Source organism: Strongylocentrotus purpuratus, unplaced genomic scaffold (genome assembly GCF_000002235.5).
Source record: "Strongylocentrotus purpuratus isolate Spur 01 unplaced genomic scaffold, Spur_5.0 spur5_scaffold_20, whole genome shotgun sequence".
NCBI classification, from domain to species: Eukaryota; Metazoa; Echinodermata; class Echinoidea; order Camarodonta; family Strongylocentrotidae; genus Strongylocentrotus; species Strongylocentrotus purpuratus.
In genome coordinates this window covers 46,945,376-46,968,962 of record NW_022145606.1, presented here as the reverse complement: position 1 = coordinate 46,968,962, position 23,587 = coordinate 46,945,376, and the positions used below count along the sequence as shown (strand labels likewise).

The following is a 23,587-nucleotide window of genomic DNA, read 5'->3' as shown; positions in this document are numbered from 1 at the left end:
GTGAACAGAACTGCTACATAAATGAATCAAAACTTGAGAGGGGGCAAGATGCTGACAGAGAAGAGAAGGATAACCTGGGCCCTGTGCATAAAACTTCCAACTACCATGGTTACAGGCTCAGCAGCCACTTAAAATTAAGGTTTCCATTGATGGCAAAGTTACCATCGATGGTAAGTTATGTGCAACGGGGCCCAGGACCTCACCTATCTGTTTCAAAATTATAGCCTTAGAACAGAAGAATATATAAATACTATCATGGAACAAAATGTAAAAAATTGACTGGCCAAATATGTACTGGTAGTTTACCCTGGCTGGAAGAGATAGAGAGAGAGAGAGAGAGAGAGAGAGAGAGGGAGAGAGAGAGAGAGAGAGAGAGAAGGATAGAGAGAGAGAGAGAGGGAGAGAGAGGGAGAGAGAGAGAGAGAGAAGGATAGAGAGAGAGGGGAGAGAGAGGGAGAGAGAGAGAAGGATAGAGAGAGAAGGATAGAGAGAGAGAGAAGGATAGAGAGAGAGAGGGAGAGAGAGAGAGAGAGAGAGGGAGAGAGAGAGAGAGAGAAGGATAGGGAGAGAGAGATAGAGAGTGAGAGAGAGAGAGAGAGGGAGAGAGAGAGAGGAGAGAGAGAGGATAGAGAGAGAGAGAGGATAGAGAGAGAAAGTGAAGGATAGAGAGAGAGAGAAAGCGGGAGACAAAATGAGAGGGCAGGAGGGAGGGGGAGAAAAAGAAGGAGAGAAAGAGAGTGAGAGGAACGTAATATAAAGTATTAAAATGGGACAAATGAGAACAGAAATGGAAGTCTCAAGACAAATAAAAAAAGTTAAATTTAATACAACTAAATTTCACCAAAAGATGGGAGTCCAAAAGGAAACTGCCTTTCGGGGGCCCATGATGAGGATGAAATTGAGAGAGAGAGAGAGAGAGAGTGAGAGCAACGTAATATGATATAATATAATGGGATAATTGGAACAAAAATGAAAGTCTCAATACAAAAGAAAATGTAAAATTAAAAACAACTAAATTTCACCAAAAGATGGAGTCCGAAAGGAAAATGCCTATCGGGGGCCCGTGATGAGGGTGAAATTGAAGTGCCGCGTCTCGGGGATGGGATGCGACGTCTCGCCGAAAGCCATTTTCTCCGTCTGCGAAAAGATGATCATGGCGGCGGTCAGGAACGCAATCCAGAGAAAGAAACCGATAGCGAGACCCACGTAGCAGAGGCGTCGTGTCGTACCTGAGGCACGCTGCGACCCGATGATGTCACCTACCAACGCACGATCACGCACCTGTAAGCAGATACAAGAGACGTGTAAACTATCAAAGTCATCCAAAGGCGGAATCAAAACATATAGAATTAAAACAAACGATTAATCATCTGTTCAGAGCCAGAAAGGTGTTACCTCTGCTTGCTGAGCCTTGCTCTAAACAGATAAAATAAGGTATAGGCCTTAACACACCGGAGGTATATATTGTTCTTACCTGTTTAGACCTGAGACTAGCAAAGAGCCCAATGAGAGGTAAAAGACCAAGATAATCTCTACAAGGGTGACGGTTGAAATTGGAAATCAATTCCTAATGCCATATTTTACTTAAAGCCTGTCTGCACTAGTTTGGCCAGGGGGACTAGAACTCCCTGCAAAGTCACTGACAGGTGGTTATCTCATCAAATCAGCTCTCAATTAACATAAGAAAAAGGGGATCATTAGGGACACACAGACACTGATTAGGTATTGTTTGCTATATAGAGGGCGCAAGTAGCTATAAGAAATGCAGTGGGGCTTAATAAGGGAGTTTAAAGATAAAATCTGTGCATGGGCAGATAAAGGTTATTTGTACCAAAATGGTAAAACCCACAGAGATGAATACTGGATATGCGCTCATGAAAGTTATGTAACATTATTCATTTATGCACCAACGGTACATTCTATGATACGCAGGTGGAAGTATTCTTTTCAAGAGGTCAAACATAAGGTATTCATGAAACACATCTAGGACTTTGGCAGTTATTATTCTAAGATGCTCAAAGTGGAACTTCTCCATGTGTAAAAGATCTGTGGATATTTGGGGTCATTTGTACCATGTCCTATCTGTAAACTCCCTTATTAAAGGGATAACAATTCCAGGCATGGTGCTTTTAATTTTACCTGTCTAGATTTGAGGATAGCGAAGAGACCAATGGGGGGAAAGAAGACCAAGACGAAGATAGCAAGACCGAGATAGTCTCTACACGGAGGACCATTGTACTGGACACCTATCACAGAGATGTTTGAGACCACTGGACGCACCTGAAAAACAGAAAAATAAAACAAGAGTTTCAATTCAAACAATGCAGAGTGCTTTCAAACTTAAAGCTATTACAGAAGAAAAAAAGGTAAACACTGATTTATATTACCAGTTTCTATAGCATTTTGTGGTGGTGGTGGTGGTTATTTTACCTGACTGCTAAGAAAGCATAAACGCTTGTAAATAAGCAACCAGACGGCCAACGGCTTTAGGTCCTCTCCTAGGGACCTGGTAATGAGGATAAATGCTTTACCAAAGGGCACTAGCGCATCGCCTTGGTTTCGAACCTGGGTCACCAGATCACTGCTCTACCGACTAAGCTATCGCGCCTTGACAATCACAAATTTAAAACAAATAAACATTAAAACAGCAACATGTTGAAAAGTTTAACATCAATGGTTCTCTATATACAAACAATTGGTAATTTTACAACATGTACATGTACATGGACTTGGAGCCTTTCTGTCGATTGATATTTATTTCAGATTCATTCAAATATTTTATAGAAACATGATTTGTAATATAGAAATACATAACTTTGATTTTGTAAATACATTTTTGTAGCAATGACGGAAAGAAAAATGACAATTTGAAATAACTTTAGCCCTTGCATCCTAACCTGAATAAGTTAAGTAAATAAAATTATAAAATCAAAAAATATTCTTTATTTATAGTATCTAAGAGAGTGTGAGGGTCACGATGTGAATAGAAAATGTTAGAATCATCAACAAAAAGGATAAAGGATAAGATATCAGAGGAATTTTTGAGATCATTTATGTATAAGGAAAAGAAGGGGACCAAGGAGGGAACCTTGAGGAACACCACTGTAATGCTTTTGAGGCTGATACAGAACTATATACTTAGTACTTACCGCCTGGGTATATACTCCAGGGTAGGAAGCATACGGTGACCGCATCCCATGGTGAAAGTTGTTCTCTTGGAGTCTTGTGTATGCTGGAATGTAATGAAAAATACATAGATATTAAATGACCAGGGGGGCGTTTCACAAAGCCTTTCTTCAATGACAAATAACAAAAATCAGTGATAAATCTGCTGATAACCAATCAGAAGCAAAGATTTCAGACTTTTTCAGTAGCTTAGAACACAAATTGTCATTTGTCACGGATGCAGGTTTTGTGAAATGCCCCCGCTCTCCTTTTATCTAAGACCATAGAGCTATGTTTTGTGCGCCTGGTGCGAAAGTCTAGCATCAGCCACACGAGGTCGTAAGGTCACAGCAGTTTGCTCATATTTGACTGCAAGTTATCCTTAAAGGGGGTGTAACATGGAAAATATTGGTTAATGCCATCTACAACTTCTTTTGGACAACTGCACGTTAACGAATGGACTTGATTAACAGTCAGCGCACGCTAGCGCTCGCGAAACAGACCAAAATTCTCCACACCCTTCGTTCCCGTGTATTTTGGGCCTTGGGCCTAATATCAAATGATGTTTGTTAACATAACCAATAGGGTTGATTCACAATTATAAGCCTATTTTTCAGCTCGCGGGTTGACATCTTTCGACCAGTGCAGCACAACAAAATGCTAGCCGCCGATTGAAATGACAAAAGTGGTACGTCCAAGCTGTGTAAATCCATGCAATGAGAACGACTGTTCTGTATACACGTAGTAGTAATAGCGCAAATTTATTGAATTTTGATGTCAAATCCAACCACCAAAGTTTAATCGAGTCTGACTGAAAATTTCGCCTGATCTGGACAGGAATCAATAGAAATGGTCAGTTTTTGCCAAAGAGTGGCTAGATCTACACAAAAGTACTTTAATATGTAGGATCAAATACTTAATAGTCATGAATACAAACTGATTGTGAAATTGTTTTTGCGATTGATTACCTTAAATGAATTGATCATAATTAACACTAACTCCGTCGGAACTCCCTGGATCCGTCGGAACTCCCTGGATCTGGAGTTAAATTAACACGTGCAATCAATCGCAAAAATCAATATTGCTAAGCTTTGTGTAAAAGTAGGAGCGCTGTTTAACATCATCTCATAACATTTCAGGGCTCATTTAAGTTGTTCAATCAAAGAGTAGGTCTATCTATGGCTAATGGCTATGCACAACTCAACAACACTGCCCTGTACTAATAGTTGCACAAGCTGCACACAAAATCCCACGGGTTGATTTTGCTGTATTGTCAATGCAATGAATACAAGTTAAAACTCTCCATCACAAAACATGCAGTCCTGTTCGTAGTCAAAATCGACATATCTTTAAACCATGTTCACCTAATACACACCTAATTCATACATGAGTAATGTAAAATATTCATGGTTCGAAAAGAATTTGCTAAATTATGATTATTGGACTTACGGGCAGACATTTTGCGATGATTTTTTTTGTCCAAATCAGCTGTCAACATCTACCCTCTATTCTCCATTGCTCAGATCTATTTACATTATTTCCCCGATTTTGAGAGCGGTTCATTATTACAAAATAGGTAAATGATCCAAGCTCCTGCATCAAATTCAATTATTTTCAAATAAAATGTTATATTTGTAAAAAAAAGTATATTATAAAGACTCTTTCTATTCTTTTTATTTACTACAAGATATCATTACTTTACCAATATGGCAAAAAATATTGCTACGTAACCCTACGATATAGACTTTACCCCCACAATTATAATGGAATATACGCTAAAAAGCTATTTTGGGTGAGCGATTTCTGGATGCTAATAAATGGGTGCCTCTTATATCACAGGGCGCAGTATTAATGCACGAAGCCCAATATGTGGTGTTGGGAGCGACTCCCTGGGATGTTTGGGGGCATTATTGGCTTATGACAGAATTTGGGGACGATTAATTAAACAAAGATATTTTGAGCTTTGATTTTTCTAGGCCGTGTCTGCGTGGTTATGATGAATGTAGGACATAATATACAGAAATGCAATTAATTCATGATTACCCTCAATCGGGTCAGCTATATTGAACGCAATTAATTTTTTTCCAAATATGCTCTCTCTCTCTATATATATATGATAGGCATGCAGGATTTTACTAAGTTCAAGACATCACGCCAAAAATTAGGAAAACATATAAGTCAATAGTGTGAATATAATGCTTTGTAATGATTCAGAAATTATAATAGGCATATAATTGGGCCAATTGTGTTAAATGAGAATAGACACATTTTGATTTTTGTCAATTTCAATCTATTCGATCATTTTATTTTTGAGCCCATATATATCGATGCACGTGTACATTTAGACTATGTCAAAACTATAGATCTATAGCATAATATTTCACAACAAAAACTTCCCTTTTTTCTCGCTTCATTCTCTGGCAAAATGAGAAAATGAAAAGACGACAAGGGGTAACCTCAGCCCGGCCTTGATCAGCCCCTCCCCCCTCCCTATATATATAGCCTCAGGCCAAGATTTTCATACTCCTATAACTTGTACCTAAACCCATTGGCCGTCGCTTATCCCCTTCCAGTCTCTCCCAAGCCCCTAGCCCTCACCCCCCCCCCCCCCGCGCGGGCGTCGATCCTCCATCCACCTCCCCCTCCACCACCACCACCACCACCACCACCACCACCTCCCCCTCTATCCTGCATCCGCCACTGGTACGCGTGCATCAACAACAACAACAGGCACGATTCACGATTACGCAATCATAGCGAGTTCGTACGTTGGTGTGCTTTTTTATCAACAACTGCGGGTTATCCCACATAGCTGCATTACTATCCTGGCTGTGTATTAAATACTCTGCTATTGATTCTCAACATTTCAAACACCACTGTACAAAACTCAACTGATTTTACTCAAAATCGGTACTTTGGTGACAATTGATGACACCTAAATAGCAGTAAAATACAATTTATTCAACTTTCCGATGTTAGAAAGAATAATTTATAAATTCAAATTGTGAGTCCACTGTAAAACTTGTCGATCAACCGCATCGGTATTATTGTGTTACGAGTGTGTTGACTATTCATGTATTCAAATGCTGCCTATTAACACCTAGTACAGTGTTAGAGGTCAATAAGCATTGCCTCTCTATGCTTTGCTGGAGTGGGTTGTGGCTGCCGAGGAGTCTTGGAGTTGGAGGCGTTATTGGCGGTAAGTTGGAGATGGAATGATCATGATCATGTACGAATGGAACTCAATGTTTAACCATGGAGATCTCACCTCCCTGGATTAACTAACTTATTCCTTTCTAGTGAAGTTTTGTAACTACATAATTGATGGATCATGGATTGTCTTAACATGCAGACCCACACATAGTACTTTTTGTCTTTGGTTGCTTAAGGCCTTGAAGATTGTGTTGTATCATTAGTCAATGTTTTTAAGTCTAATTAACTCCAATGACCACTGGAAATTACGAAAGTGTTGTGAGGGTATCAACTCGAAGTCAAATCAGACGAAGCAGTTGTTGCGGTTCTATTGGGTATGAGGCCAATCTTTATTTCATGCTGTTCAACTAACAAAAGAGGGTAGAAGACCCATGACTGCACAAAGTCACTTCAATTGCTGTAGAAAATTAAAAGACACAAAAAATACAGTAAGTATTGCATCATTACGATCACAAATAATTACTTGCTAAGGCTGTTTTCCGGAGCAGAAAAACTAGAGATCCATAATTACAAATATATCATCTTCCATATACAGTGTATGCAATTTAGTTCATACATGTACATTGTATATATTGAGTTTACCTCAGCCAATGAAATGCATGTAGTAAATAAATCTGCCATGAAGGCCACTCCCTATTTATTACTTTCACATACATATATTTATAATACAGTTCTGCAAATGAGTGAGCTATCCTTATCATTCTATCAGTCTTACGCAATATAGAAACATACTCAACTAATCACGATACAAATGCAGTGGAACATGGCATCTACCAATATTTAAGTCACCTCATCTCTAGAGAAGATTGCAATATTTGCTATCTGTAATTAGTTATTAACACATTTGCATACCAATCTGAATTCCACAAGAAAACCAACAGAACCTATCTTTATGAATACAAGGCTTACCAAAAAGCAGTTATACTAATAATGTCTTACTGACACGCCTTTCTAGCATTAATAGGCGTGACTCAATTACTACCAGCATGCATCCTTCATGTAAATTAAAGTTAAATCTCCCTCTTCTTCACACAAATCATAATCTATCCAATTAAGCTCCTCAGCAAATCTTAACATCAGAGAGTTAATTATATACTGTACTCACATATTAAGGTCGTGTCCAAAACCAACTTTAGACATCAAGAATATCAGGATGAGACATCAATTACAGCTTCATGTAGGCACAGCTACAACCAGTCTCATCTCTGCTCACTGCATGTATGAGCTTTAACCTGCATGCAGTGAGTGTATTTCCACTGGGGCATATCACTCCTCTTTAGTTAGGTACATTCCTTTTACCCCTGACTAATTTGCATTATAAGAAAGAGCTATTACTCATTCCCTCACATGTAATAAGTTTGAAACTTTGAACCTAATTTAAGTAATTGGTTGTTAGTTGAACTATATTTTGACAATGAATATGTGAGGATTGATTTGATGAGCTATATATACTGTTGAATGGCGCCCTCTACCATGTCTACAACTAAGTCTTCAAACATACTTTGCGTCGCCATAGGTAAATCAGGTCGTGAAATATTCTGCTTAAACATGAACCTGGGTGACGGGCGATCCGGTAGGATGCGACCGTCATAATTGTTGGTTAAACAGTTTTTGAAGCATTGAATCCATCCGGGGTAAGCGCTTAGAGACATGGTAGATGTATTAAGCCCTATATAAAAGCGGAATATTATTATTATCATCACCATCTCTTTCCGTAAACCACTAAAACACTGCAGATATGCAAGGTCAAGCCAGTGAAGGGTCATGGATTTATACAGCAGTAAGGAGAGTATACGGAAGATGGTTTGGGATTATCTGGAGGAACATGACCTAGCTGAGTTCCCACGGCCGGTTCACCACAGGATACCAAACTTCAAGGTAAGGATTGAGGTAATGTGGAAGTGCTCCATTCACTTGACTCTCAATTCAAGAGATGGGGGTGGGGGTGGGGGGGGGGGGTTGGATCACACTTTTGTCCTTTGCATGGCAAGATGTTTCTTTTTTCCTGTATCTGTGTGTTTTAGGGGTAGGCTTTCATATAATTAGGAATCCCTCCTTTCTGCCTATCCCAAATGCTCAAATAAATTGCCATTGTTATTTGTTATCACTATCTTGTTTTTTTTTATCATTCCATGCTGTATTTTTATGTTTTTATGAAGAGTGTTGAATAAACTTGAATTGAATTGAATTGAATGTCAATCCATATTTGCCACTCTCCATCCAGGTGTAAATGAGTACCTAGCAATGGCTAGGATGACTAAGATCGATGACTAAGATCGATTTTAAGATCGATTTTAAGATCGATTTTAAGTTGGACTTAACTATGGCAGGATTGGCAGGCCATTCATGCCACTGTTTGCTCTCACAATTTACTGACATCGCTCTCTCAAGGGACTTACAAATCATGGTCACAAATCTACAGAATTTACATTTTTTAATAACTCATTATTGAAGGAAAAAATATAATCTATAGATCGTAATTGAGAGACCAATGGTGAGAGCAACCAGTGGCGTGAACAGCCTACCATAGTTAAGTCCAGCTTAAAGTCGATCTTAGTCTTTGAGAAACACCCCCGGATACCTTTTCTATTTGTACCTGTAGGGGGCAGCTGAAGCCTGCAATAGACTAGGAAGCATGGAGATCTTCCAGAAAGCAAAAACGATAAAAGTGAATCCAGACAAACCTCAACAACAAGCAAGATTTCTGGCATTAGAGGTTAGCCAATCCTTGATTGTCTTTTTGTTGGTGTATGATATGACATGCATCCATGGGGGTAGAACTCAATGCGATAAAGGCGAGATGTGCAGTTAAGAGGCATCTGAGCTGAAGAAGTGCATCTATCTATTGAACTCGAGTTAGACCGTGAGGAGTAATGGTTTTCACTGATCCAACTTCTCTTACCTATAAGCACAGATTATTCAAGCGGGGGCATAAGGGGAATGCCCTCTCCCCTCACCCTCCCCCCCAAAAATGAAAATAATAATAACAATAATAAATGAATCAATAAAAAATAAAATAAAATAAAATAATAATAATAATAATAATAATTTAAAAATAATTAACAAATAAATAATAATAATAATAATTTTTTTTGTTTTTTGTAAAATAACCATTTCAGGTCTTCTTTATTCTTTTCTTCATAATAATATAAGCATATTCACATTTTTAGCATTCGCCTCCATTTCTGGAGGGATATACATGGTTTTCTAATATTTTCTTCTATTTGTAAACGATAACTTAATAGGTAAACAAAAATATGAAGAAGTCTCGTTATAGTTGTTTTCTTTTTAAATTCTTTTCCAACAAAACTTTTGTAAACAGTAAAAAGTGCATAATTCAAAATAATATCAACATCGTTTTCCTTCTTTGAATTAAAATCAATACCAAACAATAGATGACTTGGTTTGAAATTAAAATTACACATGAAATATTTCTTTATAGTCCTTTCAACTTCATTCCAAAACATACTGACTTCGTTACAAAAAAAGAACATGTGCATACAATCACCTGTCTGATTACAGTAATAACATTTATCATTGGCATTAACTTTCCATTTAAACAAGTTATATGGTATTGCTAAATATTATACATGAATTTGAAATTGAAATTAATTAGTAAGCTGTCTTTTATATTTTTTAACTTAAATAACCAAACATCCGACCATACAGGTATATATTCAACTTCCAAAGTATTACGCCAAAATTCCTCCGCTCTAGATTTTTCGATTTTTGATTTAATTAACTCTTGATATATTCTTTTAACTGTCAACTGTCTAACTGAAATCATATCCTCAATCAATTTTATATCATTATATACAAACGCTTTGGGTCTAAATTTCATATACTCTCTATGTTCTACATTCATATCTGCAAGTATTAACATATTCCCGAGTGATTGAATCGCTCTTCTAATACGTGCATATTGACTATACCACCTTCCATCCTTAAATAATATTTTCGCACTTAACTCATTAACTGGTAGAAAACCTTTACCATCCATTAAATCCCCAACAAACAAAATGTCAGAATTTATCCAATTCCTATAAAAAAGCATTTTCCTTTTATACGTTACATTTGTATTCAGCCAAATCATTTCTCTACGATAACTGCCCAAGGTACATGATCGATACAAGAAAAATGTCATAATTAAATTATAGTAGAAATGAGGCATCTTGTTCTCCAGAAAATTTGCGCTTTTTATACTATATTTACAATTCATTATAACCTTTATACCACCAATTTTCTCAAACCAATAGTCAAACATACATTTGCAACCTGCATTTAATTCATCGCTTAGATATTTACAAAACCAATTTATATTTAACGATGCCACCTTTGTTTGAACATCTAACATATCTAAACCACCTTCTTGAATACTATTCAATACATTTGACCTTTTAACCTTTGCAGGTCTCCCTTTCCAAAGGAAATCAAAAAATAACTTATCGAGCTCTTTAATTATCTCTTTAGGACAAGACAAAACTTGTGAAGTATAAATGATTTTCGACATTATCAATGATTTTAATATCATTATTTTTCCTTTAAGCGTGAGATTTCTCTGTTTCCAAAGATTTAACAGCTGTTTTATTTGTAATATCCTCTCTCCAGACCAGTTCATTTCTAAGCCTATATCTTTATTTTTACAAAAATAAATACCAAGTGACTTAACATAAACATCTTCCCATAACATATTTCCAATAGTATTTGTTGGATTGTTAGTTCCCAACCAAAGTGCTTTTGTCTTGTTTTCATTTAATTGAATTCCAGAATACTTTTCAAATTTTTTAATAATCTTTATAGCTGTATTACCTGACATAACTGTACGAACAAATAATGTCATGTCATCTGCTAATTGTACTATTTTAAATGTTTTTTCATTACAACCAACACTCAAGCCTATGACATTGTTATTTTGTCTAATCTCATTTGCAAGAGCTTCAATGCTAAGGATAAATAATAATGCAGATAGGGGACACCCCTGTCTTATACCTCTAGATGGTTGTATATCTTTTGTCAACCAACCGTTCATTAAGATATTAAGATGAGGATCACAATACATCACCGAGACCCATTTCCTGAAGTTATCATTAAAACCATAGCTCTTCAAACATGTATCAACAAATTTCCATTCTATAGTATCAAAGGCCTTTTTAAAATCGGCAAATATGATGGCACCATCAATCTTATTAAATGCACTATAATCTATCATATCTTGAATTAATCTGGCATTATTAATGCCACTCCTGCCTTTAAGATACCCTACTTGGTCTTCACTAATTAAGTGTGTTAAAACTTTTTGTAGCCTGTTTGCCAACACAGTTGCAAGTATTTTATAATCGGTATTAAGTAATGTAATGGGTCGCCAATTTCCTAATTCCAGCGCATCACCACCTTTGAATAGCAGAGTAATGACTCCTTTCCTTTGTAAATAACTAAGCTTACCCTTGTTATAACTTTCATTAAAGCTGTCTAAAACAAGATCTTGTATTTCAACCCAGAATTCCTTAAAAAAACTCCACCGTTAGGCCATCTATACCAGGAGCTTTATTAATATTCATCCCTTTTAGAGCATTTGTTGCATCTTGAATTGAAATTAATCCCTCACATTCTTCGGCTTCACTACCAGATAAAATGGGATTATTTATTTTCTTAAGATATGTTTCGATTACTGTCTGATCTGGGCTTCTTGTTGTGTATAAGCAAGAATAAAACTTTTCTACAAATTTTATAATTTTACGGTTATCAGTTTCTAATTTTCTGCCTATTCTAATTCCTGATATATACTTTCTCGCACCATTTCTATGTTCTAAATTTAAAAAATATGAAGAATTGTTTTCACTGTTTTCAAAATGAATAACTCTAGACCTAACCTTTGCACCATCGCATTCCTTTTTGTAGTACCTATTAATCCTTCTCTGAACATTTGCCATTTGCTCTTCAAGCTCATCATCGCCTGCACATATTCGTTCATGTAGTTCATTCAGTTTTTTTTCTAAGGAGTTTAGCTCTTCTTTTTCAGTTTTTCTGAGCTTCTTAGCAAAAGATATAGTATATTTTTTAATCCTTAACTTAATGTACATAGGTCCCATGCATACTGCAGATCAAGCTTTGATCTGAATTCATTTTTTGTACGACGAATAACGTCTTTTATACCATCTTTATAAACATCACTTTTCAGGAGCGAATTATTCATTTTCCAATACGAGGAACCACGGACATTATTACATGATAAAGTTATTGTCATAGTAACAGCACAGTGGTCTGGACACATGGAGACTGGTTTAATTGACACATTATTGATATAGTCAACATAGTAAACTTGCACAAGCCAGTAATCTATTCTCGATGACATATTCAAATACTTACTTCTATATGTATATTGTTTCTTAGTTTTGTTTATCTTTCTCCATACATCAATCATCTTAAACTTTTTAACAAACTGCCTATAGTTTGTTGGTTGTTTATAAACTGACTTATTTCCCATCACGTCAAGACGTGGATTGTTAACACAATTGAAATCACCCCCTGCGATTAAAACATGTGAGCCAGTAGGCCTACCATCATACTGAATTAAAATCTTTTCCATTTTTAAGAAAAAAGATTCTTTATTCTTCTTCTCTGTAGGAGCGTATATATTTATCAGAGTTACCTTTTTATTATCTATTTCAGTATTTATCATCAATATCCTTCCATCATCCGATGAGTAAATCAAATTAACTGGTATTTGAGCATTCTTTTTCACGAGAATTGAAACACCTCTGCTGTGATTACTTCCAAATGAATGGAGAGTAATACCATTCCATTCCCTTTTTACAGTATCATCTAGATCTTTAGTGAAAAAAGTTTCCTGTAAGAATATTACATCTGTACCTTGTTTCTCTAAAAATTTAAATACCAATTCCCTCTTTCTTTTATTCCTTATCCCTCGTACATTGAGCGACAAAAGTGAGATACCCTTTACATCATTCATTTTTTGTTCGATCCCTTCCTTCGTCTTTTTCTGGTTTTTCTTTTACTCCTCTCCCTATGTCCACTCCTTGAATCATGTGACCCCCTTGAATCACGTGACTGTTCGGATTCTGATTCATGAGATTCATGTGAGTCGCTATCAGTTGAATGATCTACTTGATCTGACGGCTTTACTTCTCGCGACAGCATATCTCGGATGCTTTGCTGTTTCTTCGCTGCGACTCCATTCTTTTCTTTCGGCCTCACCACCTGCACTTCTCTCTCTTGTGCTTGCTCTACCGTAGAACTTTTGTGTGAACTCTCTGCTACGATGCAATCATCATGCCTTGCCCTAGCGATTGACACAGAGGCAGCAACTTGACTCTGTAGTTGTTGCTCGTCACACTCAAACGCGCGATGCCCGGGATTCTTGCATTGTCTGCAGACAAAAGGCTTGGAGCAAGTGGAGGCGTGGTGCCCTGTTGTTAAGCAACGTGAACACGTTGCTATCGACGCTTCGGTCAATTGCCCGTCATGAAATGTGCGGGCCTTGAAAGTAGCTATGCTGACATGGCGGGCAAGCGGCTGCCGTGGGGTATCAATGAAAACAACCCTGTCACCGTTAAGGCAGGTAGTAAGCTGTCCGCCTACCCTCAAACGCTGCCTAACTATTTTCCCCTTCACTACATATTTCCATCCTTCTAATTCAGCCACAATTAGCTCATCAGAGACAGATAAAGGTACATCTTTGATAGTCACCCGCACAAAATTTTCAGATTCATATGAAACGAATGGGTTCCTGTCGTGAACACTCACCATTGATCCTCTAAGTAAAATCCCACTGCTAATGAGAGCGATCCTTGCCTCTTTGCTATCTATGTAGATCCGCCATAAGCCTCTGATTTTCTGCACACCAGCTAAGCGTTGGGGGTCAACAACCTTGGCAAGGGCTAGGTATAACTCTTCCCCAGTTGCCATGTTGTTTTGAACATTTGGTATGTCCCGTTGCCTGATGTACACTGGCTTCTCTCCTTCCCTTTGGGCGGGAGTGATGGGCGTGGTTCTCTCAGCGTACGTTGTTGTAGTACTAGAGCCTGCCTGATCCGAATGCACATTTAGATTTGTCTCATTTTTCTCACCTTCCTTTCTACTAACTTCCCTTTCTCTTCCTGAATCACGTCCATGCACCATCTTTATCACTGTGATTATGTCAAAATTCGAAATTACTTGTCTTTTCCTTGCAAAAAAGAAGATATTCCTGGACACTTTCCATACAACCGTGGTTATCTTGAAAAACGCCCTCTAGCCATTAATAATAATAATAATAATCCTGGACCCACTACTGGATGGAGAGCCTTTGTATTGAAATGATCAGACATCAGTTTGTTTGTGTTATATACCAAGTCAACTCACATTCATTAGGTTAAGAATTTCCCCAAAACAGTTAACCTGTCTATGAAGAACGCTCAAGGGAGATAAGAAAAGTGGTCCTACTAGGCAGGTGGTCTTTCTATACAGGTGGTAGCTAAAGCAGGTTTCACTGTATAGGAAAGGAGACACAACTCCACAAAAGATTTGTCAATGATATTTGTCATTTGTCGTTGAAAAAAGGCTTTGTGAAAAGGGTCCCTGAACAGAAGATAACAGGAGAGCTCATATATGGAGAGAAAGAGAGAGAGAGAGAGAGAGAGAGAGAGAAAGAGCTTGGGCCATCTTGTTAATATTTTGTTTCCATCTTCAGGCGCACAAGACCCTCCTGGTTCCCACCCCTCGGCTCAGAACCGGTCTTTTCAACAGGATTACCCCTCCCCCAGGAGCCAACAAGAAGATGCTTAGGACCTGCTCATCTTCACAGGTAGCTAATCCCCACCTCCCCCTCCCCATCAATCTACAATTGCCACTATTGACACAGGTTTAGTAAGTGGATACTTAGCTGATATATGTGGATAAGGTACCACAAGGTACTGTGTTAAAAATGCTACTGCAACAGCAGCACTAATGTCCTTTGGCTATGCATTAATCTACATTTGCCACTCTCGACCCAGGTGTCGTTAGTAGGTACCTGATATGTAGAAGTGTCGTAATCGAGTGGTTTAAGCACTTGACTTGAAATTGAAAGGTTGTGGTTCTATCCCCGACATGGCACTAATGTCATTGGCATTAATCTTCATTTGCCACACTCGACACAGGTAAGGTAAATGGGTACCTGGCAGGAATTAATTCCTTGAAATGCTAGAGCGCTGTAATGGCAGCTAGGCTAAAGCCGGGGTAATAATTAGTGCGCCTCGATTCTAGATAGACGGCGCTATATAAATGCCTACTATTATTATTATTATTGTATGATAATGTTATGCTTTTTCTTTATGCAGGGAGTGAGGCAGTACAGTTCACCAGTAGGTCTGGATGCAGAGGTCAAGGTTGACCTGGTCCTCATAGGGTCAGTGGCTGTCTCTCCTAAAGGTAACACTTCCTGTTGACACTGATATTCTAGAGCTACCAACCAGTACGATTTTTAGAAGTAAATGCGACGGTACAATTTTCCTCAATAAAATATGATTTTCTAACAAAAATAAAAACAAACAACAACAAAAAACGTGTGTATGTGTGTCATTTTTGATGGCAACATGCCCACTCTGTCCTGTAAATTTTCTCACAAGCATCTCACATCAGCAATTTAGGAATGTTCATTGGTTCATCGAACACACCAGTCATGACAAAATCATGCATATTCAACCAATGATCCATACACAAATTTCTTCCTGTGTGTAGGAACTGTAAGAGGCATTGATCCATGTGTTTTTTCCAATACAATATTTGTCAGAAAAATACAACATTTGGGATTAAAGAATACAGTTTTTGAACTCCAGATGTTGGCAGGTCTGATATTCATGCATGCAAGATAGTCGTCGAAATCAGAATCTATCTCTGGACAAATGAAGACAATTCTTTATAACCTAGCTGAGCCAGTCTTTGTAGCTTGACAGTGGTCACGTCAGATGTCATTCTCTCTTTATGTTGAATGAAGATCAAGAGAAGAAGAAACGGTGCAAGGAAATTTCATTGATTTGGTGAATGGTCCGTTATAAAGCAGGGAAACGAGTCAATGAGAGCACTATATTTTGGGACTTTCCATAATAGTCCTGCTTTGAAAACAGCAGATTGTTGCAAAGGTTTCTGGTTTGATGGTAATGTACACTTGAGCAGTATATGCCTGATTATGTAAGAGGCTTTCACTACACTAACATGTAGTGACATCATTACTGTCATTGTGTCTGATTCCAAATCATTATAATGACATTAATTATGTTGTCATGACACCATTCACCACTTTTTCCCTGCTTTGTCTTATATTCCTCAACTATCTCAGGGTACCGAATTGGTAAGGGTGAGGGTTACGCAGATATGGAGTTTGCTATGATGTCTTCCATGGGAGCTGTTGACCAGGATACGGTCGTCATAACAACCGTCCACGACTGCCAAATCAAGGATGATCTTCCCGAATATTTATTCGGAGAGCACGACCTGGGTGTCGATTTCATTGTGACACCGACACGTACAATAAGGTGCGAGAATAAACGCGCTAGGCCGAAAGGAATCGCTTGGGAGCTGTTGACACGGGAGAAGTTTTTCAAGATACCGGTCCTGACGATGCTGAGGCGACGGGAAGCAGAGATGGGAATCGATGTGAGGTTGAAAGAGGAGAGAGAAGGATGTTTAGACTCTCCCACAGCTGTTTCTTCAAAAGATTTTTTCAATAGTAAAGAGGAGAGAGGTGGAAGTTTAGACTCTTCCACAGCTGTTTCTTCGAAGGAGTTTCGCAATAGTAAAGAGGAGAGAGGTGGAAGTTTAGACTCTTCCACAGCTGTTTCTTCGAAGGAGTTTCGCAATAGTAAAGAGGAGAGAGGTGGAAGTTTAGACTCTTCCACAGCTGTTTCTTCGAAGGTTTTTCGCAATAGTAAAGAGGAGAGAGGTGGAAGTTTAGACTCTTTCAAAGCTGCTTCTTCCAAGGATTTATACCATGACAATCTTTATCCTGCAAAGGCGTGTGGTGAAAATCCTGGTGCTCACTCTACAGAGCTGGGTCAGAGTGGTAGAGATGTAGCAGGATGTGGAAAGAGTTCTACAGCAGAGAGACATTCTCAAGGAATCAGAAAAGACGTGATGAACTCAAAGGAACCTGAAAGCCATAGGAGTGAACACATAAATGAGACTGGGAGAGATGCGATGTATCAAGGTACAGACATGAAGGGTCAAAGTGCAAATTCAGGTCAAAGGTCAAAAGGTCATAAGCCTGGCTCTAGTAGGAGAAGAGATTTAGCCGGTATGTTTGCATGGAACTAGATGATGTACATGTACACTGTCGCTCATATAGTTTGAATATTTTTTTAAAAATCCCAATTTATGGAATTATTTTGACAATGATTTAATTCCTAATAGATTTATATAATAGTAAACATTCTCAGATTTTAATGAATAATAATTTGCCAGTGTTTGTTCCGCGTGACTGCTAAAGCATGTGTATGCTACTATGCTTATCAACTAGGGGACCTACGCCCTTAAGTCATAAATGACAGTAATGAGGATTAATGCCCCACAAAAGGGCACTAATATGGCACATCGACACGGTTTTGATCCTGGGGCCTCACAGTTACGAGGCCATTGCTTTGTCACTGAACCATGACTGTACGCAGCGGGGGCTAAGGTAGGGGGCAGTTCATACAAATAAAAAAAACAAAGAAAATGCAATAAATTTTCAATAATTCATTGAATTTTACCCCGATTACCCCGATCTCCAACATAACAAAATCTTCTGTGTGCCCATGTCTTGAGCCATAATGCAAAAAATATTCCAAATATATGAGCGACAGTGTTCTTATCTAGCTTGAATTTTTGCTCGAAATTGCTCGTTATTTCTATCGTACTATCATGCTAATGTTCATGTATGCAATAAGCAATAAATGTATCTAGTTTTCAAACAAACTTGATTTATGTTATTCCATTGTGTGCATGATTTATTATGCTCACCAACAATCAATGTAGTAATAAGTTTGTTTACAATATGGACAACGAGAGTAAGGGGCGGAGGGGGATGGGAAAGAGGTAGAGAAAAGGGTGGGACCGGAAAGGGAGGAGGAGGAAGAGGAAGAGAAGAGTCAGAGAGGGGTGAGAGGTAGGGAGGAAGAGTGAGAGAGAGAATATAGGAAACGATGGGGAAGGGTCAAAAGGGAGGAGGAGGAGAAGAAGAGAGAGGGTGAGAGAGAAAAACTTGACACCAGAGATGGGCTCCAGATAAATAAATAAATGATGTACTAAAGAGGAACAAAGCTGTACCTTTTCCTAAGACTCGGCTCATAATCAAACATAAGTTTATATCAATATGCACTGCTATGTAGCAAAACCAGCTCTTGATCACGTCCAGGCGCGGATCCACTCGCCCTCCCCCCCCCCCCCCCCCCCCCCCCCCCGGCGGAAAAAGAGAGAGAGAGAGAGAGAAAAGGAAAGAAAGAAGAGAAGAAAAGGGGAAAAAGAAGGAGTCGGGGGGGGGGGGAGGGCCTTGCCTCCCAGCTGTTACCCCCATCCAAAATTAGGAGAGAAGGAAGGAAAGGGAAAGAAAAAAAGGAAAAGAGAAGATAAAGGGAAGGGAAGGAAAAAGAATGGGGATATCAGTTGCAATGTTCCCGCTAACAAGTTGTAGTTCGGGGGGGGGGGGGAGGGGGGCAAAAGGCCCTTCCCCCCACCCCCGCCTCCCAACAAGGGGAGAAGGAAGGGACGGGGAAAGAGGAGAGCTAAAAGGGAACAAAAAAGAGGAAGAAGAAAAGCAAAGGGTGAAAAGAAGGGGAGAACAGTTGCCATTTATCCCGCCAACAACGTGTGGATCGGGGGGGGGGGGGGGGCGAAAAGCCCTTACCCCCCCCCCCCCCCCAGGAAACCCAAAACAGGGAGAAGGAAGGGAAGAGAAAGGGAAAGGAAAAATGATGGGAGAGAGCTAGGGAGCGGGAGGGGTGACAAATGCCCCCCAAATATAATTCAGACGTGGTTTATTTCTAATTCGATTTTTTCCTTAATCTTTAGTAAATTGTACTTTTTATGCGTTTGTTGGAAAATGGCAAATTCCTAAAGAAAGAAGGAAAGAATAGTGACCTGCCTTTGTCACAAAATAATGAGGTGTCAAAATTTGCTGATCTGACCGTGATTTATATGCCTAAAAACCATGAGTTTCCGGGGGCTCTGCCCCCTGGATTCCACCTTGGGCCCTATAAGGCGTGCACCTGGATGCTCATCTGACAGTAATTTAATCCCTAAAACCCCTGAGCTCCTGGGGGCTCCGCCCCCTGGACCCCACACCAATCAGTGACTTACCAGTGTCACAAATAAGGTATAAAAATATACTCATCTGACGGTAATTGAATGCATAAGACCCTTGAGCTTCTGGGGGCTCCACCGCCTGGACCCCACACGAATTTGTTACCTGCCAGTTCCCAAATAAGGTATCAAAATGCTCCTCTGACCATACTTTATTGCCGAAAACCCCTGAGCTTCCGGCGGCTCTGCCCCATGGACCCCACGCCAATTCGCGACCTGCCAGTGTTACAAAAAATGTATCAAAATATGCTCATCTGACGGTTATTAAATGTATAAAACTCCTGAGCTTCTGGGGGCTCCGCCCCATGGACCCCACGCCAATTAGTGTCCTGCCAGTGTCACAAATAAGGTATCAAGATATGCTCATCTGACCGTAATGTAATGCCTATACCCCTAAGCTTCTGGGGGCTCCAACCCTTGACCCTCGCCGGGGCTTCGCCCCTATACCCACGCCAATTTACGTTACGCTCTATCTGATCATAAATGCCACCCCACCTACTTAGAGAGACGTTCAGCGGGGCCTGCATGAAAAAGTGGGGGTGATGCGGATTTTTTTTTTGGTCTACCTTTTGTCCCTATGATTTGATTTTGTACTTAAATTTCTGTAAATATGTTCATTATAATTTTGTTTAAAAAAAATTGTAAATTGTACTTTCATTGTTTTATATTCTATTCGAATTTTATGTAATCACGGCCTCTCTGAAAAAATAGCTTTTGCTGAATGCGGGCACAATTTTTGTATTTGTTTTTAACCGTGAATAAATAAAATATACCATACCATTTGCTCATTTCGTCACTGCCGGTGTTACCATTACGTACCAATATTTGGCTCGCATAATTTCAAATGTGGGCCCCCCAAAAAAGTTTCCCATCACCCCGATCCCGAATTCATCAAAGAATATCTATTTTGCATCACTCTGGCACTCATCAAGTGCCATGTTCAAATGTATGGGCAATTTTCTTCTAAATTTTGCGAGCAAACCTAGCAAGCCAAACATTATGACGTATTTTATAGGGCAATTGTTTATTATTTTGTAGTTAACAGAATCGATAAGATAAAGAATAATGTAGCGGGCACCTCACCATCATCGAGTATTTACAATGTGCTTGGGGAGAGGGGAGGGTAATATACAAATAATTTTCACAAATATCAATTCAAATTCTTGTCAGATTTTCTTTGGCTTATGACAAAAATATTATAATTCAATGAGGGGTTCAATCAAATGTTTGTCAGTTGGGACAGGAAATCGTTTTCCCCTCCAGATTATAGGGAGGGGACACCAGCAATTCATCCTGCACGTATTCTTTAAAAGGCAATCCATGCAAAAGGCAAATATGCATTTACAACAACAACAACAAAGTCCAACAAAAGAAAGAGATGGAAGGAGGTGGTAGACCGGAGAAACAAGCATAGTGTACAAGAGAAAGATTAGGATGTGAGAGATCAGAATGGAAGAAAACGAGAGATGGAAGGAGGGGTGGTAGAGAGGAGAAACAAGCATAGTGTACAAGAGAAAGATTAGGATGTGAGAGATCAGAATAGAAGAAAAAGAGATGGAAGGAGGGGTCGTAGAGAGGAGTAACAAGCATAGTGTACAAGAGAAAGATTAGGATGTGAGAGATCAGAATGGAAGAAAAAGAGATGGAAGGAGGGGTGGTAGAGAGGAGTAACAAGCATAGTGTACAAGAGAAAGATTAGGATGTGAGAGATCAGAATGGAAGAAAAAGAGATGGAAGGAGGGGTGGTAGAGAGGAGTAACAAGCATAGTGTACAAGAGAAAGATTAGGATGTGAGAGATCAGAATAGAAGAAAAAGAGATGGAAGGAGGGGTGGTAGAGAGGAGAAACAAGCATAGTGTACAAGAGAAAGATTAAGATGTGAGAGATCAGAATGGAAGAAAAAGAGATGGAAGGAGGGGTGGTAGAGAGGAGAAACAAGCATAGTGTACAAGAGAAAGATTAGGATGTGAGAGATCAGAATAGAAGAAAAAGAGATGGAAGGAGGGGTGGTAGAGAGGAGAAACAAGCATAGTGTACAAGAGAAAGATTAGGATGTGAGAGATCAGAATAGAAGAAAAAGAGATGGAAGGAGGGGTCGTAGAGAGGAGAAACAAGCATAGTGTACAAGAGAAAGATTAAGATGTGAGAGATCAGAATGGAAGAAAAAGAGATGGAAGGAGGGGTGGTAGAGAGGAGAAACAAGCATAGTGTACAAGAGAAAGATTAGGATGTGAGAGATCAGAATGGAAGAAAAAGAGATGGAAGGAGGGGTGGTAGAGAGGAGAAACAAGCATAGTGTACAAGAGAAAGATTAGGATGTGAGAGATCAGAATAGAAGAAAAAGAGATGGAAGGAGGGGTGGTAGAGAGGAGAAACAAGCATAGTGTACAAGAGAAAGATTAAGATGTGAGAGATCAGAATGGAAGAAAAAGAGATGGAAGGAGGGGTGGTAGAGAGGAGAAACAAGCATAGTGTACAAGAGAAAGATTAGGATGTGAGAGATCAGAATGGAAGAAAAAGAGATGGAAGGAGGGGTGGTAGAGAGGAGAAACAAGCATATAGTCCGGCAGCCAAACCTGGATTTGGGGCTTAACCTTGTTTTGGTGAAATAAGTTTTTTTTTTAATGGATTCTGATTGTCTAGGTATCCACTATGAACAAGCAAAAAACTGGAGCTCCGTCAGCCTTGAGCAATTTGAGATATAAGCAAAAACAAAATGGCCGCCAAAATGGCGTTTTCTGCTCTAAAAATATGTGAAAATGTATACTTTGTCATGTTTTATTTTTGCATTTAGAACCCTTTTCTGAATTTTTTACCAGATATGATATATATGATACATATTTTGATAATTCTAAATATTATTTTAGATGGCAGAGCCCAATTTATACATTATTTATACAGTGTGATTCATAAAAAAAAGTGTACAAGAGATTGGCTGTTTGCGATTTCTACTTCGATAACAAGCAATCAATGTATACACACTCTGGCAACATATTTTGTGATATATATATAAGCTGCATTTTAATTGAAGCTAATTGATGTCGCCTTTAGCAATTTGTGATTATAAGCAAAAACAAAATGGCCGCCAAAATGACGTTTTCTGCTTTAAGAATATGTGAAAATGTATACTTTGTCATGTTTTATTGCTGCATTAAGAACGCTTTTCTGATTTTATTTAACCAGATATGATATATATATGATATATATTTTGATAATTCTAAACGTGGTTTTAGATGGCAGAGCAATTTATATATTTATACAGGGCGATTCATAAAAAAGTGTACAAGAGATTGGCTGTTTGCGATTTCTACTTCGATAACAAGCAATCAATGTATACACATATACGCTGCATTTTAATTAAAGCTAATTGATTTAGCCTATCATCTCAAAGCAAATGTATTTGTAGAGATACCCTGTTGAACATACACACATCTATGATGAACTGCTACGATTCAAGAAGTGTGCAGCTGTAGAGGCAGGGAAAAACACTGAACTGACAGCATTATCAAGTGCTGAAGATGGTCTTGTTCAGATCATAGTTGACAACTTCCCTTGCAGTTCTCATGACCCAGCCAGATACAAGCATGCACCATGATGATCAGCAAGAGATTTCACAACTGAAGAAGGCTGAGATGTCTAGAGATATTGACTACAAGCTTGACATCATGAGATACAATAGTCCAAGAAAACCAGATATGCCACCTGTCAAGAACCAAGTTCCACCACTTAGTGTTCTCGCTCATATAGTTTCTCGACAGAGACGTAATGAATGTGACCTCAGGTTCTTGGCAGATGTTGTGCAGCGTGATAACTCCTGAATTCAATGGATAATATATGCATTTGTGTCGCAATCAAGGAGAAGCCACACAACCAAAAACTAAAGCAGTGTATCTATCGT

The 23,587-nt window shown here is 38.8% G+C and overlaps 2 protein-coding genes across 4 annotated transcripts; one reads left to right on the top strand and one right to left on the bottom strand.

Annotated features, from left to right (window-relative positions):
• Positions 1–685: 685 nt before the first annotated feature.
• On the bottom strand, positions 686–9,282 carry LOC115917908. 3 transcript variants are annotated; one of them, XM_030993501.1, is made up of 4 exons: positions 4,615–4,676; positions 3,150–3,232; positions 2,140–2,280; positions 686–1,281 (listed from the first exon to the last, which is right to left on the bottom strand). In XM_030993501.1, exons 1-4 carry the CDS (start codon positions 4,661–4,663, stop codon positions 1,051–1,053), a joined length of 504 nt encoding a protein of 167 aa, XP_030849361.1. In that variant the 5' UTR covers positions 4,664–4,676; the 3' UTR covers positions 686–1,050. The 3 variants fall into 3 exon arrangements, with proteins under 3 accessions (XP_030849361.1, XP_030849363.1, XP_030849362.1); XM_030993503.1 differs by lacking the exon at positions 4,615–4,676 and adding an exon at positions 9,063–9,282 and having other exon boundaries at positions 687–1,281; XM_030993502.1 differs by lacking the exon at positions 4,615–4,676 and adding an exon at positions 7,484–7,632 and having other exon boundaries at positions 687–1,281.
• LOC588795 (methenyltetrahydrofolate synthase domain-containing protein) lies at positions 8,079–17,853 on the top strand. Its single transcript, XM_030993500.1, has 5 exons — positions 8,079–8,256; positions 8,981–9,094; positions 15,068–15,181; positions 15,696–15,786; positions 16,694–17,853. The coding sequence occupies exons 1-5, from the start codon at positions 8,143–8,145 to the stop codon at positions 17,665–17,667; spliced, it is 1,407 nt and encodes a 468-aa protein (XP_030849360.1). The 5' UTR covers positions 8,079–8,142; the 3' UTR covers positions 17,668–17,853.
• The last annotated feature ends 5,734 nt before the right edge of the window (positions 17,854–23,587 follow it).